Genomic DNA, 15,043 nt, shown 5'->3' with positions numbered 1-15,043 from the left:
GACCACTCTCTGCTTGCCTACGACAGACGGTGCTGCATTTCTACATACCTTTTTAAGCACGACAGGAGCAACACTCCTCTTTCTCCCTGTTGTAGTACTTGAACGGTGGGAAACGCAGAAGTGCCTGCTCATCTCTAGACTGGTTAAAAGGCAATTTGCAATCAAGACTCCCAAATGCTCCTCCCCATTTCCCAGTTTTGGCCTTCCAACTCAAAGGCTAAGCCTGCTTTCCTCCTGGGAAGGGGGTGGTCATCATCTGATATTTCTAAGCTACCTTGAGCTTCTGAGCTGGATGTACCTATCCCATGGCCAAACATAGAGACAATCACCACACAAATGAAGACAGTAGGTCAAGCAAGGGTTTGTCATATTTTAATGACATTGATCTTTGGTGTTTCCCTCGTTAGCACTCACGCTCTCCCTGTCCTTCCTCCACAAGCCTGCTAGGGATGGAGAGTTACAAACGAAAAGGAAAATCACATTTGAGACTAAAAACAAAATACCAGAGCCTTGATTTCTCCACTAGAAACTACATGTACAAGGTCAAGATTTCACATGCAACACCTTACATCACAGACCCATACCTCACACCCTGGCCTGGAGCTGAAAGACGTTTCCTGCCCCCTGCCAAGGAGGTGCAGCTCAGTCCTGGCACCACGTCACTGGGACGGCTCATTCATGTTAATATTGGCACAGCTTAGAACATCCTTGCACGAACCGCATCCTGACTAGAGAGCAGCAGCCCCTGTCCCTCTACCCCTCTGTACAGAAGCTCTGCTTAGGTTCCTGCCAAGTGCTAAACTAACTCTCTAAAAAGGAAAGATCCCCAACTGAGCAGCAGATCCTGAGCCATGCAGGTTTCACAAAGCCCAGTTCTTCCCAAAAAAGACCACAGTGCGGGCAGAACAGGTCTCAGAATACCATGCTCTGAAGGGCAAGCAGTGGTGTGCCATGGAGTGGGGCTATGGCCTGGAAGACTCCTCCACTCCAGCGATGGAGCTGGAGCATCACACCCAGGTTTGCCCAGTAGGACTGCCTGTCTCCAGAAGGATGCTGCAGGCCCTCTTCCGCTTCTTCACTCTACTCACCAGCGCCCAGGCATAAAAGGGCAGGAAAGAGGAAAGGAAAGCTGCTTTACAAAGGATGACACTGACCAAATTGCAGGGTCAGGGCTGAGCTCAGGGGATCCCATGGGGCTTCAAAATCTGCATGATGTGCAGCCAGTATGGTTCATATTCCTGTCAACGCTTCAGCGGTGGGAATGCTGCAAGTTAAGTATGCTTTCTTCCCCATGGCTTCCCTTGCAGTCCTTGTCCCTTCCCACTCACCCAGGATTGAGAAGCCCTCTGAACCGCCAGCATCCTGTCAGAGCCACATGTCCCTACTCTTCCAGCTCCTGGCCAGCTGTGAGGTACAGGTCTCTGCTGAGCAGTACAAGGGTAGCACCAACACACGACTCAATCTCTACCTGTTCCGCGACTCCCCACTGGTGCTGTCATTACTATAGAAGTTGGTACTGTCAGGAAGATGGTTATTATTAGTTAGGTCACCGTATTCAGTTGGTCCCTCAGTGTCCATGGAGGACTGGGCCTGCTCCAGCAGGTCCAGATCCCCAGCACTTTGTCCTTCACTCCCACCAGGGGCTGTCCGCGGGCTCAGGCCATGCTCTGACAGCTGCATAGACTCCGACAGGATCCGTCCCTCCAGCTCGGCTGCCAACTGCTGTGAGCTGGACTGCGGTGCTGATGTGCCCTCAATGCCAGCAGACTCTGCACCAGTCTGAGAGCTGCGGTGGATCCGGTGGCTCACAATGATATTGTTGCCAAAGCCGCCCATGGACGCCATGGTGGTGCTCTGCTCCCGCTGGACCACGGCAGTCATGCCACCTTCTGCCATCAGCCTTTGGATCCTACTCAGGGCATCCTCACCACTGGCTTCATATTCTGGACCTTCACCTGCAAGAGAAAGAAGCAGCAGCTTTGGTGCACAAGGGAAACAACAACACAAAGAGAAAGCATGCTGGGTAGATGCATCACACAGTGCACATGTGCTAGGACAGAAGATGAGTTTTGTTCCAGAGGAAGCCCAACATCTTACTTCCGCAGCTTTCGGTGAAGCGCCAAACAAAGGCACTGAACTCTGTCAAGAAAATCTTGGCCAATCCCACAGGTATCCCTCACAGACTTGCATTGTGCCCTGGCTGCCAAGAAGGCCAATGGGATCCTGGGGTGCATCAAGAGTGTGGCCAGCAGGACAAGGGAGGTTCTCCTTCCCCTCTACACTGCCCTGGTGAGGCCTCATCTGGAGTACTGTGTCCAGTTCTGGGCTCCCCAGTTCAATAAGGATGAAGAGCTACTGGAGAGAGTCCAGCGGAGGGCTACAAGGATGGTGAGGGGACTGGAGCATCTCCCCTACGAGGAGAGGTTGAGGGAACTGGGCTTGTTCAGCCTGAAGAAGAGAAGGCTGCGAGGGGACCTTATAAATGCCTACAAATATCTGAAGGGTGGGTATCAGGAGGATGGGGCCAAGCTCTTTTCCGTGGTGCCCAGTGACAGGACAAGGGGCAATGGGCACAAACTGAGGCACAGGAAGTTCCGTCTGAACATGAGGAGGAACTTCTTCCCTCTGAGGGTGACGGAGCACTGGAACAGGCTGCCCAGGGAGGTTGTGGAGTCTCCTTCTCTGGAGATATTCAAGACCCGCCTGGACAAGGTCCTGTGCAGCCTGCTGTAGGTGACCCTGCTTCGGCGGGGGGGTTGGACTAGATGACCCACAGAGGTCCCTTCCAACCCCTACTATTCTGTGATTCTGTGATTCTGTGATTCTGTGTCCAAGCCTTGGAGAAGCAGCTCCTACCTAGCCATACAGGTGGGGAAAAAAGAGGAGTCAAAGAGGCAGTGCGTTTTCTCACAGCTGCAGAGACAGTCCAGCCAGTCCCACAGGGGCAGGAATAAAAACCTCAGTTCGCACTGCAATAAACCAAGCATTTCACCATGGTGTTAAAGACTCCTGTGGCCTTTCCTGCTTCACCTGTTTGGTAACACCCCAGGCAGCTGACATGATGACAATCTCCCCAGTATCAGAGTGGACATAGGCAGCTGGCCAAGAGCAGACAGCAGCTACAGAATACAGTCTGTGCTTCCACATCACCTCAGACCAAGGAAAGATCAAGTGTGTAGGCTCCTGCTCCCAGGGACTGGTATTTTTTGAGGAATGCAAAAAACACCTCTTAAGAGCTAGAGTCTTTGTCTACTCTGTCTCCAAGCCTTCCCTTCACAGCCAGGCTGTACTGAGCACTGAGGAAACCATCGTCAGATGCCTCAGTTGCTGGAGATTACTTTTGAAGAACAAAAGCTCACAGAAAAATAGTCCATGTAGGAGATTAAATCCCTATGGCAGGAAAGTCCAGCCCAATTCTGTTTCCCAGCATCCTCCTTTTGCTACAAACCCTATCCAGAGCATCTGGGGAAAACAATCTGTAATCATAAAATGCTAGAATCATTCCACAATGGGATCCCAATGATACTTATTAAAGAGATAAATCTCACTCCCAGCTCCACGAAGCTGTTGTAGTGCTGATTAGAGGAGAGGAAAAAGCCATGAGCTCTCCTGGCACCAAGGAAATCAAGGAAATGAACACAAATGTCAACAAGGCCAGATGTAGGCAGGAGTTAAAACACAATAAACAAAATGGCAAACTGACTAGGAAGACAAAACCACTCAGGGATTTGTCTTCTTGGGGCTGTGGGGTGGAAATCACGTATCCAACATGAGAGCTGGGGTATTCAGCACAGTCTACACCATGCCACTGTAGAGGTTATTTTTTTAAAAAAGCAAGATAGTTAAAGCTGTTAACTTGTTGTGCAATCAGTGACAGCTTATTCCCTTTCCTCATGGGCTCAGTGGCACTTGCAACAAACGCCACCAGCTTCCTCCACCACAGGGTACAGCTAATTTCATCTTCAAGCAAGTCTGCTGACATACTGGCCTGCTATAGGAATACTTTGGATGTTCAGGGCAAATTTAATTCTCACACGTAGAATAAGTCCCTTTCTGCTAGGAATGTAGTAAGCCTGCTATATCCACTATACACACAGCAATTACCTAGCTCCTTGGTTAGAGCATCAGTGAGACCACAGAGACACCGGCAACCGCAGGAGAATGTGGAGCAGAGCCTAGAGGAGTGAGGAAGAATACCCCCTGGGCAGAGCCTGACCCACAACTCTAGCAGAGAAATCCTGTTCAGGATGCAGCTGATGCATGAACTAGGATATGGTTGATGCAAACCAGGAACCTGGTTGATGAGCACAAAGACTGAGAACAGAGGCAGCTATTAGACTGGAAACTTCAGCGTGAAAAACATGCATGCCAGGGGACACTGAAGCATTAATCATGTGCAGAAGTAAGTGGAAGGTTGAGAAGCATGGCTTTGGATTCAGTCATCGCTTCCTTCTGAGGACATAGTCATAAGCACTTCATTACCAACCATCTGGCCAGGCCAGAGAGGAAGCTTGAGAAAGCCAAGATGTGCAACCTGGCTTAGAGACATGCCAGCCAGCCCCATCTACTCAAGTCCTGAAACAGCAAGTACTGTGCTCTTGACAGATCTCTTACTATAAACTAGACCAATGCAGGAGAATCGGAACAGCAAATCAGCAAGGATCCCCAGCCAGTGCTCCTCAGCATTACAAATGGGCTTCACCAGACGAGCCCATGCGGGTAGCGCACACTGCAGCACCCCCTGCTCTTCCCTGCCCCTTAATCACCACGTGCCATGGCTGAATTTGCAGTTGAGGCAGCTCCTTGCTCAGAAAACAGGCAAGCGCTGATGCCACAGCAGAAACCAGTAAGTCACGAGCCTTCAGGTCACGAGCCCAGAGGTACAGCAGTGTTGGAAACGCCAGAAAGACAGCCCGCCAAGGGCCAGAAATGAGCCTCACCATTCAGGCAGCCAACAAACACCTCTGCTTTGGGAGTTGTCCTCCCCTCTCCCCCCTCACGTTTCGACACCGACTTTGGCGGACTGGTTCAGAGCAAAGCTTCCTGCGCAATTCGCCTTGAGCTGAGCTACAGCACAGATTCACACACAGCCCGTTTCTACTGCCTGGTGACTCCCACACACATTCTTTCACCAGGCTGCCAATGCAGGCTACATCAGTACTCAGTGCAACTGAAATAACCTAACTTCCATTTGGTGGAGGTTCAGAGTGTGCACACAGGCACTTGCCCAAAACAGCAGCAATGCCGTAAACCCCACACCTCAGACTGCTAAGAGTTTCAACTTGTTGCAGCAGCCAAACCCCATTCCCCGCAGCACCAGCTGAATGAAACCAGGACAGAGAGAAACTCCACACTCGTGACACTTTTTTCAGACTCCGAAGGGTTTAGGCATACCCAGAGCATGAACCTGAGCTTGTGCAGGAACAGGCCAAGTGACAGCACACCTAATTCTCCATACAGAGAAGGCAATTCCTCCTCTCTCATTTTGTGGTCAAAATTACGTTCAGATCTCCCAGGCTCTGTAAAACCCCTTATCTTAAGCTCTCATTCTTCTAAGCCTACTGTCTAGGGTCAGAAAACCAGAAAAACCTCATAGAGCACTACAGACAACATCTAGAAAACTGACCTAACCAGCTCCAGCGTGTGAAGTACCAGTACAAGCATAACACCTGCCAATTTGGCCTCCACCTAGGCCATCCCTGTTTCAGAATTCATCCCAGAGCACGAACCAATCTTGAGACACAGTCTCCATCTGTTTCTGGACAGAGACACAAGTTCTGTGCCTCATAGGTCAGAAGAACATCACCCATGGTTCCCTTCCCTTCTGCAATACAAGTAAGTATTAGTGTTGTGTTCACAGTGCTGTGCTCCTACAAAACTACTCTAACCAAAGTGACCTTTCCAGAGGTCCAAAACCCCATCTACCCCAAACACAGACACAAAACATTACTCTTGACAGTAATCATCCCAAAGACCAGGGGATTTCTGTCAGTCTAGCTGATTGGCTCCAACATTTAACCAAACACTCTGCAGCTAATGCATCTGTCTTTAGAAGTCCTCTGCCACGCTACTCCAGCAAGACAAGAGTTTGCTACAGAAGACTACAAAGGTGCAACATCTGGAAAACTTTCAGTGGAGCTGGACATAAGGCAGGAGCATCTCCACTCTTAAATGAAGTGGTCTCTGAAGTACTCATGGGAAGTACAACTTGTTTATCGCTGGGCATGGACAGCACACAGCTGATAAAGAGGAAAGCCCATAGAAATAAGGATGAGACCAGGCTCTTCTGTGGCTGTGTGATACACTGACATATCTCTTGTTTTTTTTCCTCTTTTCAGCTTTCCTCTTTCTAAAACCAGTAGTAGCAGCCATGCTTGCAAACAAAGCTTCAAAATTAGAACTACAAGTAAGCACTGCAGAGATATCTAAGTCTTCAGAGAACATGGAATAATAGCTCTGAGGTGTGAGCTGACCCACTAATTCAGATGCTCAAAGATAAAAATATCAGCATTTTTAAATTAATTCACTCCTTTTGTAAGAATAGGAAAGGGAGGGTCACAGTGCAGCATAACCAGCTATGAATAATCACATCTCCCTTAGTGCCAGAAGAAATACTACCGGTTTCTTTTCTCCCCAACCAAGTTCAGAAGCACATTCACACTTCCTTTCTGAGGTAGCTAACCCAAGCAACTCCACAGAACTCAGAAACGACACAACTGCTTTGACTTGTAACAAATTCCTTAGCAATATCTCACCTTGGTGATTTCTCTGAGCTAAACTTGTATTTGTAATGAGACTTTAAAAGTAGCTGCCACAATTTAATCCCAAAAAAAGCAGGTACTTCAGTACCTGGAGCATCTCACACTGTAAAGGCTTGCATAGTACACACTTCTAGAACCTGATTCTATTTTTTACGTAGTGCTTTTCAGAAGGCTTTAAAGAAAAACAGAAATTTCCAGTTCTACAGGACATATGACGCACATTTTACAGATGGACAGGCAGATGAAAGGATAAGGGATCTACCCACGTTTCTACTTGAAGAACGGGAGGCAGATCTGGAAGCTGATCCCTGGTGTCCTGGTTCCCATTTCCACACTAATCGCACAAAAGTCACATCACATCTGACAATAGCATTGCAAGAACACGTTCAGCTAATGTAAAACAACGTTTCTTTTTCACATCCATGAGGCTTGGCTGATGACAGGGTATTCCTGCCCCTGACACATGTTCCTAATGTCTCAAATTAAGTAAGCTGTACCACATGCTGGCACGCTGACTCTGCTTATAAGTGCTCTTTAGGCATCCTCAGGATGCTTTGCTTATACCACTTGCATGCCTGTCTTTTCACTACCAACAGTTTGAACAGACTGAATCCCACAAACCTAAGCCTTCATTTTACAACGCTCTTCCCTCTCTAAAGTATCTGCTGCAACCTCTGAAAGCAGTTGGACATGATGGAAATTTGTACTGGCTGGTGAGAAACACTTCAACCAATTAAGAACTGTATACGGCATGACGGAGTCAATACGTTGCTCCCACAAAGACAGGCAAAGTAGCAATCCACTGACAGCACATCTTCTGACTGCTACAATTTCACTAGTTCATAACATGTGCCTACTTGAGCACTGAGCTAACTATCTGAATTTTAAGCCCCAGAGACAATGCAGATGATAGGAACTGAGATGACAATAGCCTTTCAGTTATTTCCATCAAGGTCTTTTTGAACATGGGTTACTTTTTTTCTTTTTAAGCAACTGGATTACCTGAAAGATGTATTGATCTACTGTCAATAGCCCAGGGACAGCGCAGGCGCACAATCAAACAAGTGCCTTGTAGCTCTGCAAAGGTCCCTTTCCCTCAGCCTGCAGCACCTTCTGCACAGTTGCAGCCCCCGACAGTGACTGCCTCTTGCACCCTGCTCCACAGATCCAGCAGCCTGAACAAGTGGCAGCCAGAGCCTGACCCAGTCTGGACTGGGAATTACAATTTCTAAAGGTTAAAGCTTTGGGCCATTAAGTCTCATGAGGAATTTTCGTTGGCTTTTAGGTGAGATTTAATTTGCCAATTGAATACAGATCCTTCCCTCACCGTGCCTGTGCATTTACAAGGGAAAGCATAGCACAACTCCCAACAGATTGCTTCTAAGAGTGCCTTAAAGTTAAAACTCCATCACCATCTCCACTATGTCTATCAGCTTAACAGAAAGTAGGAGACAGCTGAAACACTGTTTAAGGCATTTTGTGGTACCTCTCCTAGTTTTCTCTCAACTCGAACTTCCTTTGGTTTATATGTGGCTTGGGAGCAGAGTTCACAAGGCAGCTATCAACTGCTGCAAAACAAAAAGATACAGATATTTGAGGGATTCACTTCTAATAAAGTCATCATATACTCATTCCTCCAAAGGAGGCAGAAAGATAATCAGAACAGCAAAGTCCCCGCAGAGCTTTGCATGAGAAAAGGAAACTATTTATACCCACACACAGCTTAATTAGATTTCTGATGCAATTCTGCATACCTTTTTTTTTTTGTACAGTAAGCACATATCTGCAAGAAATGCCCTGAGCCAGAATTCCCCACAACAGCAGGGCTGACAGGACACAGGACAGAAACCCACTCTGAGGGGTAGCACTAACCTTTCTTTTTGTTTTTGAAACATTCATGGGGGTGTTCCTGTTTGTTTTGGTTTAGGTTTTTTTCCCCTCATGATGAGGTGGTAACTAAAACACTTTACTCAGAATCACATCTGATTTAACCATTCTGCTGCAGATAATATTGCTAAGCCTTTACGGAGTGATTTACATCTTCAAAGCCCCATACAAAACACTAATTAATCTTCACAGCCCCTGGTGTACTGTACTATGGGAAGATTTATTCCCATTTGGTAGATGATTAATAATTTGCCCTAGGTCACACACCAAGTTAGTGATAGCACATTTTTTTTTCATATTTTTTCTCCTTTGTGTCCCTGACATTCAGATCCTGCCATTAGGAAACACTGTTTCCCTTTCAACGCAAAGAAACACGGTAGATACAGTGGGCAAATTAACCACCAGAAAAGCAGCGCAGCATCTAATCTAGCCTGCTTAAACACACTAGACGAGCACCACAAGACTTTATGATGCTGGGAAAACAGTAACACTAACGTCACAAGCAGCACAATGGGGCTTAGGCGTAATGCAAAGCACAAAGACTCTTGAATAAACCAGACCACTCATGCCACAAGTCCCTGGCTAACTGGTTGTGGTGTTGGTAAGAGCAGCTGAAAATTTGCCTGTCTGCTTCATGATAGGTCCTTGTACTATTCCTCTATTATGGATTACAGTTGTTTCTTTGGATCCTACACACTCCTGATAGTTAATGTCTTGACAGCTCCCAGTTTCGAGCTGCTCTTGAGCCTTCACAGAGGAATTTACACTGAGGATGCAACCGGCACAAGAATTGATCAACTACAGGAGAAGACTGCCTGGCTCATCTCCTGTGCATGCGTCTGTACTGGAATACCTCCTTTGTTCTAAAGATCCTTATATAGGTGACAGGAGTGTGACAGCCCATTTTGCAGGCAAGGCCACTTGCAAGGGCACAGGCAGTAAGTCAGCATCTGAGCCAGAAATCACACCAGATATGGAACCTGCCAGTCTTCTTTCACGCAAGAAAGGGAGACAAAAAGAAGTCTCTGTCCTAGGCTTGTTATCTACACACTTTTTCTTCTAAACACTACATGTTTTGCTTCTTTGTAGAAACACCCTGCCCAAGGCACTGGTAAAGCACAACACTTCCCCATCTCATCATTAGAAACCATGATCTGGATCTGAAAATTGAAAGGTTAATTAGAAAGAACGAGACAACGAAACTTTCAGACGATTGCAGAACAGCAGCAGAGAGAAGCAGCACTGGAGAACTCCACTGGTTTAGCAGAGCAGAGAAAGACCCCCGAGCCTACAGCATCAGCCATCACAGCCTTGATGCAAGAAGGTTCCATGCTGTACCCTGTTCTCAGTCTGCACACCACATCCAGTGGAAGAACCAGTTCCCAAAAGTTCAGCAATTGTCCAGACGTCCTATGTTCCAGCCTTCTTCACACGCCCTCAACTATACTAACCTTCCAGAGAGGTTAATCTCAGCTCCGCTGAAATAAGCAGACAGGAAACTACACAGGTCAGGAATTTGCCACTTAGCTTTCAACAGAAGAGCCGAGATCAGAGAAATGCAAAGCCTTATCGCACATGCTGGATGCTGCACAGCAGAAACTGTGGAAAAGTCATATGCCAAAAAGCATCTTTCAGAGTGACAGAGCACAAGTAAGCACATAGGCACAAACATGCATGTCATGGGTTGCTTCCCAAAGCCAAGTGGGCTCATCAGGAACCAACAACTTCAAAACCGTCTCCTTGATTTTCTCTGTCTTTCCTGTATATATACTGCCCAACTCCTTCCTAGCCAAGCCTTCAGAGTTGGATTCAAACACAATGCTACAGTACAGAGACAAGAAGCCTGGCCAAAGTCATCATGCTTTCAAAAGATCAGTGACTTTACCACCATACAGGAATTGCACATCAGATGCTTCCAGCTCTTTACATGTTGGTAAGCTTTCCCGGACTGGAAAACACTAGAGACATTTTTGAATAGCTGAGCTGGACACTCCTTACAGCCTTCATCAACCAGACTAAACAGAATACTCATACCTGCTCTGTGAAAAGTGATGTACAGTATTTTATTTTGTATCCAGATGCTGAGCTTGTGACACCCACACGGGTTTTCGATGCAGAGACTGAAGGACCAAGCTAAACTCTAACACAGAGGCAGAAAGGATAATTCTTAACAGTTTGCAGCCTTACTGATGGTTAGAGTTCAGGAGATTTGTGAGGAGTGATGCCAGTACAGTTGATTCTACAAAGACACAATGATCTGGAGAAGAGCTCATTTTGTCCTCTGAAAGCATGTGAAAAAGACAACTTCTCTATTCATACAAACAGAGATTCACTCTCCCGATCATCTTGGCCTGGCTACAGGCAAATTAAGCTGGAGAAATCTTTGCTGAAGAGATAACAGGAATGTCCAAATTCACTGATAGGATGTGGAACTTATGTGGAAACTTCTCACTCACCAGGTAAGCTCTGTCAGATAAATCATTGCTTTAGCTCCTACCTTCCCCAGTCCCTGCAGAGGCGGATTCCTGCTCCTGTACCTCCCTCTCTGTCTGAGTCTCGGCATTCTGCAGCTGAGGCGTCAAAGTCTGGGTACCCTGCGAAGTCACAGAGGTGGGGGGATTTCGGGGTTGCAGGCCTATGGCATTCATCAGGCCCATGTCCCTGTCTGTCCTCCATGTGGCTCTGCTGGTTCTGAAAAGAGAGAAAAACAAATAAGACCAGGAGCATTGGAGGCAACGCGCCCTAGCAAGATGGAAACATCCACCTGAGCCTCTTCTTGGCTCCACTCCAACCAGGCACCTGCTAGCCACTATGCAGATGGGGCTGGAGGGAACTGTGACCTCCACTTATTTACACACACACAGACACCCCTCTCCAGCCTCGGCTGGCTGGTCTCTTGAGTTTTAAGCCAACAGAGTCTTATAGTCCACTCACCCTTCCACAGAAGTAGCATGTTTGAGAGGCACAGACAGATATCCCTGCATCATCATTTAGCCTGCAGAACAACTCTGTCTTGAGGTCACCGAGTTGAGTAGGCAACACGACATGCAGCACAGGATCATAAACACACACACAACCTCCCTCTGCACCTCGGCAGGGTGGTTCTAACTCCCAAGGACGCAGCCTGTATCCCTTCCCTCCTCCGGACCTCCTAGTTTGTCAGCATCACACATGAATGCACTCCAGCAGGCATTTCTGCCTGTTCCAGTTGAACAAGAGAAACTCTCTGTTCTCAAAAGCAAACAACAGGAACCACCTCGAGGCTCATTAGCTTCTCAGAATTGAACAGTTGAAGTGTATGACACTACAAGAGCTGAATCTTGACAATGTTTGGATGCTCTTTCCAAAACTGACCTCTGGCTCTAAGTGCTGGGAATGGTAAAGAGATTCTAAGAAAGGCTGCCTCAGTCACAACCTTTTTTCATAAGGTTTTGAAATCTGCCACACTTTTCTTGCTCTCTCTTTGAGCTAGTTCATTCTTCAGCAGTATTTCTGCCTTTAAGCTGCTCCTAAGCCCATCATGCAAGACTGATGTGTGCTGTCCAAAAATGTGAGTAGTGGCAATATCCACTCACATGGCAGAGTGAAGAATCTCTACTGCCTATTTTTCACCCTCAGTCAGACCAAGACTGTAGCACAGCACAGACACTGCCCTGGGCACCAGCTCACGACTTCCTCAGGATCCTGGAGCTCACAATTCAGAAAGCAGACTATTACCCTCTTGCTGAGAACAGCTGGCTTACGGAGAAGTACTTGTCACTGGGGCAAGAAGCAAGGGACTGCAGCATCACCCTTGTGTTTAGAATAACTAATGTGTGCATCACCGGACAGACTGGATGAAACTGCCAATAGGGCTGTCAAGGGATTTAACTTTATTTTTAGAGTTTATTGCTCAGCAACAACTGTCCCGTGACCAGAAACTAAAGGGATGAAAATCAGTCACTTGGACTGCCCAATGGATTTGCACTCCTCCCTGTGAAACTCTGCGCCCCCCATCCCCATCCCCCCCGTTCTTCAGTTATCCTCCAAAAGCCGTTTACTTGGTGTGGTGTTTTTGATACATCAAGCCCCACATGTTCCTCCTGTAGCTTGCTCACGGATGTCACTGAGGCCATGGATGACACATGTACTTCACTGGCAGCACTTTTGAGCACTGAATACCACTTGCTGGAAGCAGGCCAGGTGACCCAACTAGGCAGTGTTGAAGAGGGGGAAAATTGCTTATTTAAAGCTGCCAGTGCTAAGGGAAAGAAGAATTGGTATTATCAGATGTACAAAAGCAGCAGAAAGAGTCAGGTCTCTCTAACCAACATCCAGGAGACTCACCCAGGTCGCTCAGTGCTCCTGCTGCTGGAATGCACAGCGAAGACGTTCTCATTCAGCTGGTCCCAGTGGTACTCAACTCCAGAGTTTAAGGCCCTTGAAACACCAAAGAAGGAAAAAAGATTAGCATGATAGGACACTGTTCCAGCCAGCACACATTATGCCCCCACAACATGAAGGACAGTGTTGATTTCTGCCCTACAGAAACAACAGATCTAGCTCAGTTCACATTTTTGTTAAAATGGCTCACAACCATAAACAGCCTTGCAAACACGGAGTGCTGTATTACCCAGGTTGCTCTGGAATATTCTACTCATTTCAATTCAATACTACCACTGAAGCACAGCAACAGCAGAGAGATTTTCAGGAAATTAAGACATACAACTGTGTGCATAAAATCAGCTTACCCTAACTCCAGGCTAAACAAAGAATTGGAATGGGAAGGCCAATTCTCTCTGTGGTACCTGCCAGCATTTCCGGCACTAGGTAATGCTAAAGAAAACACTGTTCTTATTCAACATTTAGTTTCTTCACAAAGCGTTCTCATTCTACCTATAAATAGATCTCTATACAGCCCTCTCACTGACAGTCACTGTGGAGCAAGGGAAGATGTAGAGGATACATTAACAAATTTTCACATCAGAGTTTGTACTGGATGTGTGTGTCCAAAAAGTCAAAAACTCGAATTTTACAGCTAATGCTACTAAGTTTAACAGAACAGCCAACGCTCTGGCAACATTTCACGGTGCATTTCCCAAAAAGATCAGCAAAGCCAGGGCTGGCTAATCCCTTCACAGGAACAGGCAAGGTCAACAACGTATAGCTAATCATCACATCATTGCTGAAGATTACAGGCAATAACAGAAACTAAATCACCATAACACTGTAATGCATCTCGCACTACTTTAAAGCCCAACAGCTCTCAGACCAGAAGAGGAGAAGAGCGAAACCAGCTTACTCTGTGCCATACAGAAATGTCAGAGGACAGGCACACACTGTACAGTCCAAGGCAGTATGGAGATCTCCCACCAACTGCTGTGTCCCACCTCCAGAAGCACTGTGGGCTGCACTAACATGGAAGAGACTTTCTGTACAGTGTTTTGCCATGCCATGCTGACACACCAGCTCCCTGTGAGCTGGCCTGGGGGTTCTGAAGTGGTGCTGTGTACCACCACATGCCTGCTGGACTGTGTGGTGCTAGGTGGAGAGCGAACAGTGCTGTGCAGTGATCACCACAAGACAATTAAAAAAAATCCAAAACAAACCAACCCCCAAAAAAGGTAGTGTGCAGACAGAAGGAAATTGCATCAGAAGAGGTGGACTTGTATCACACCGCAGGCAGTCTCGGAGCTGAAGGTAGTCCCATAATCTGAAGGAAGGACTCAGGGAAAGCAGCTGGTAGCTGGTTATGGCTCAGGCACAATCATGGTGTTTTACATACATATAAATGCTGTTGTCCCTGTAATGAGATGTCTCAGCAGAACCTGCAAGAACCCGAGCTTAGAGGATCCTGCAGGTCAGACGTGCTGCAATAGGAGAGCTGTGTGTGCTGGAGGCGTGGGGCTAGGCTGTTGAGGTGACAGCACCCCAGGTTAGGACCAAGGGCAAAAGCTGGAGAAAATCAGGTCAACAAAACCACACATAGAGTCCACAGGAATACAAACAGCAATCAGTCACCGCTTCATTTTTTTTTTCTTGTTTTTGTGCTGAGCTAGCCCTGTGTTGTATTATACCCCATGAAAGCAGCTGCCAGGGAGATGATGATTTACATAGACTTCAGAGTCTACTGACAGACGGTAACCTGTCACTAAAACCACGCCAGTCCTTCTTGCTGCTCCATCCCCTACCTAATATACTGAGACTTAGCTGTCACGCTTCGCTGCCTGCAAAGCAGCACACTCCCTAGGCAAGCGAGACTTTCTGACCTGGTAGACAAAATTTCCATAAAAAGTCTAGTTTGCTTGGTATTTGCAGCTATTACACAACAGAGCTAAACTGACCCATGCTCTTCTCCCCCCTCCTTCCACACTTCTTAATGCTTTCCAAAATACAGGCATGGTCCCCACAGCCAC

The 15,043-nt window shown here is 47.1% G+C and overlaps 1 protein-coding gene across 6 annotated transcripts in view; it reads right to left on the bottom strand.

Moving 5' to 3' along the window:
- Positions 1-391: 391 nt before the first annotated feature.
- AMBRA1 (autophagy and beclin 1 regulator 1) overlaps positions 392-15,043 on the bottom strand; it is a 137,161-nt gene continuing 122,509 nt past the window's right edge. For all 6 annotated transcript variants that reach the window (XM_075426137.1, XM_075426140.1, XM_075426142.1 and 3 more), the window contains 3 exons: positions 12,975-13,067; positions 11,146-11,339; positions 392-1,955 (listed from right to left, as the gene is read on the bottom strand). In XM_075426137.1, the coding sequence (XP_075282252.1) occupies positions 1,465-1,955; positions 11,146-11,339; positions 12,975-13,067 (778 nt within the window). In that variant the 3' untranslated portion in view covers positions 392-1,464. The remainder of the gene's footprint in view (positions 1,956-11,145; positions 11,340-12,974; positions 13,068-15,043) is intronic.

This window comes from Opisthocomus hoazin, chromosome 7 (genome assembly GCF_030867145.1).
Source record: "Opisthocomus hoazin isolate bOpiHoa1 chromosome 7, bOpiHoa1.hap1, whole genome shotgun sequence".
In the NCBI taxonomy this organism is placed as follows: Eukaryota; Metazoa; Chordata; class Aves; order Opisthocomiformes; family Opisthocomidae; genus Opisthocomus; species Opisthocomus hoazin.
This window is presented reverse-complemented; position numbering and strand designations above follow the sequence as displayed.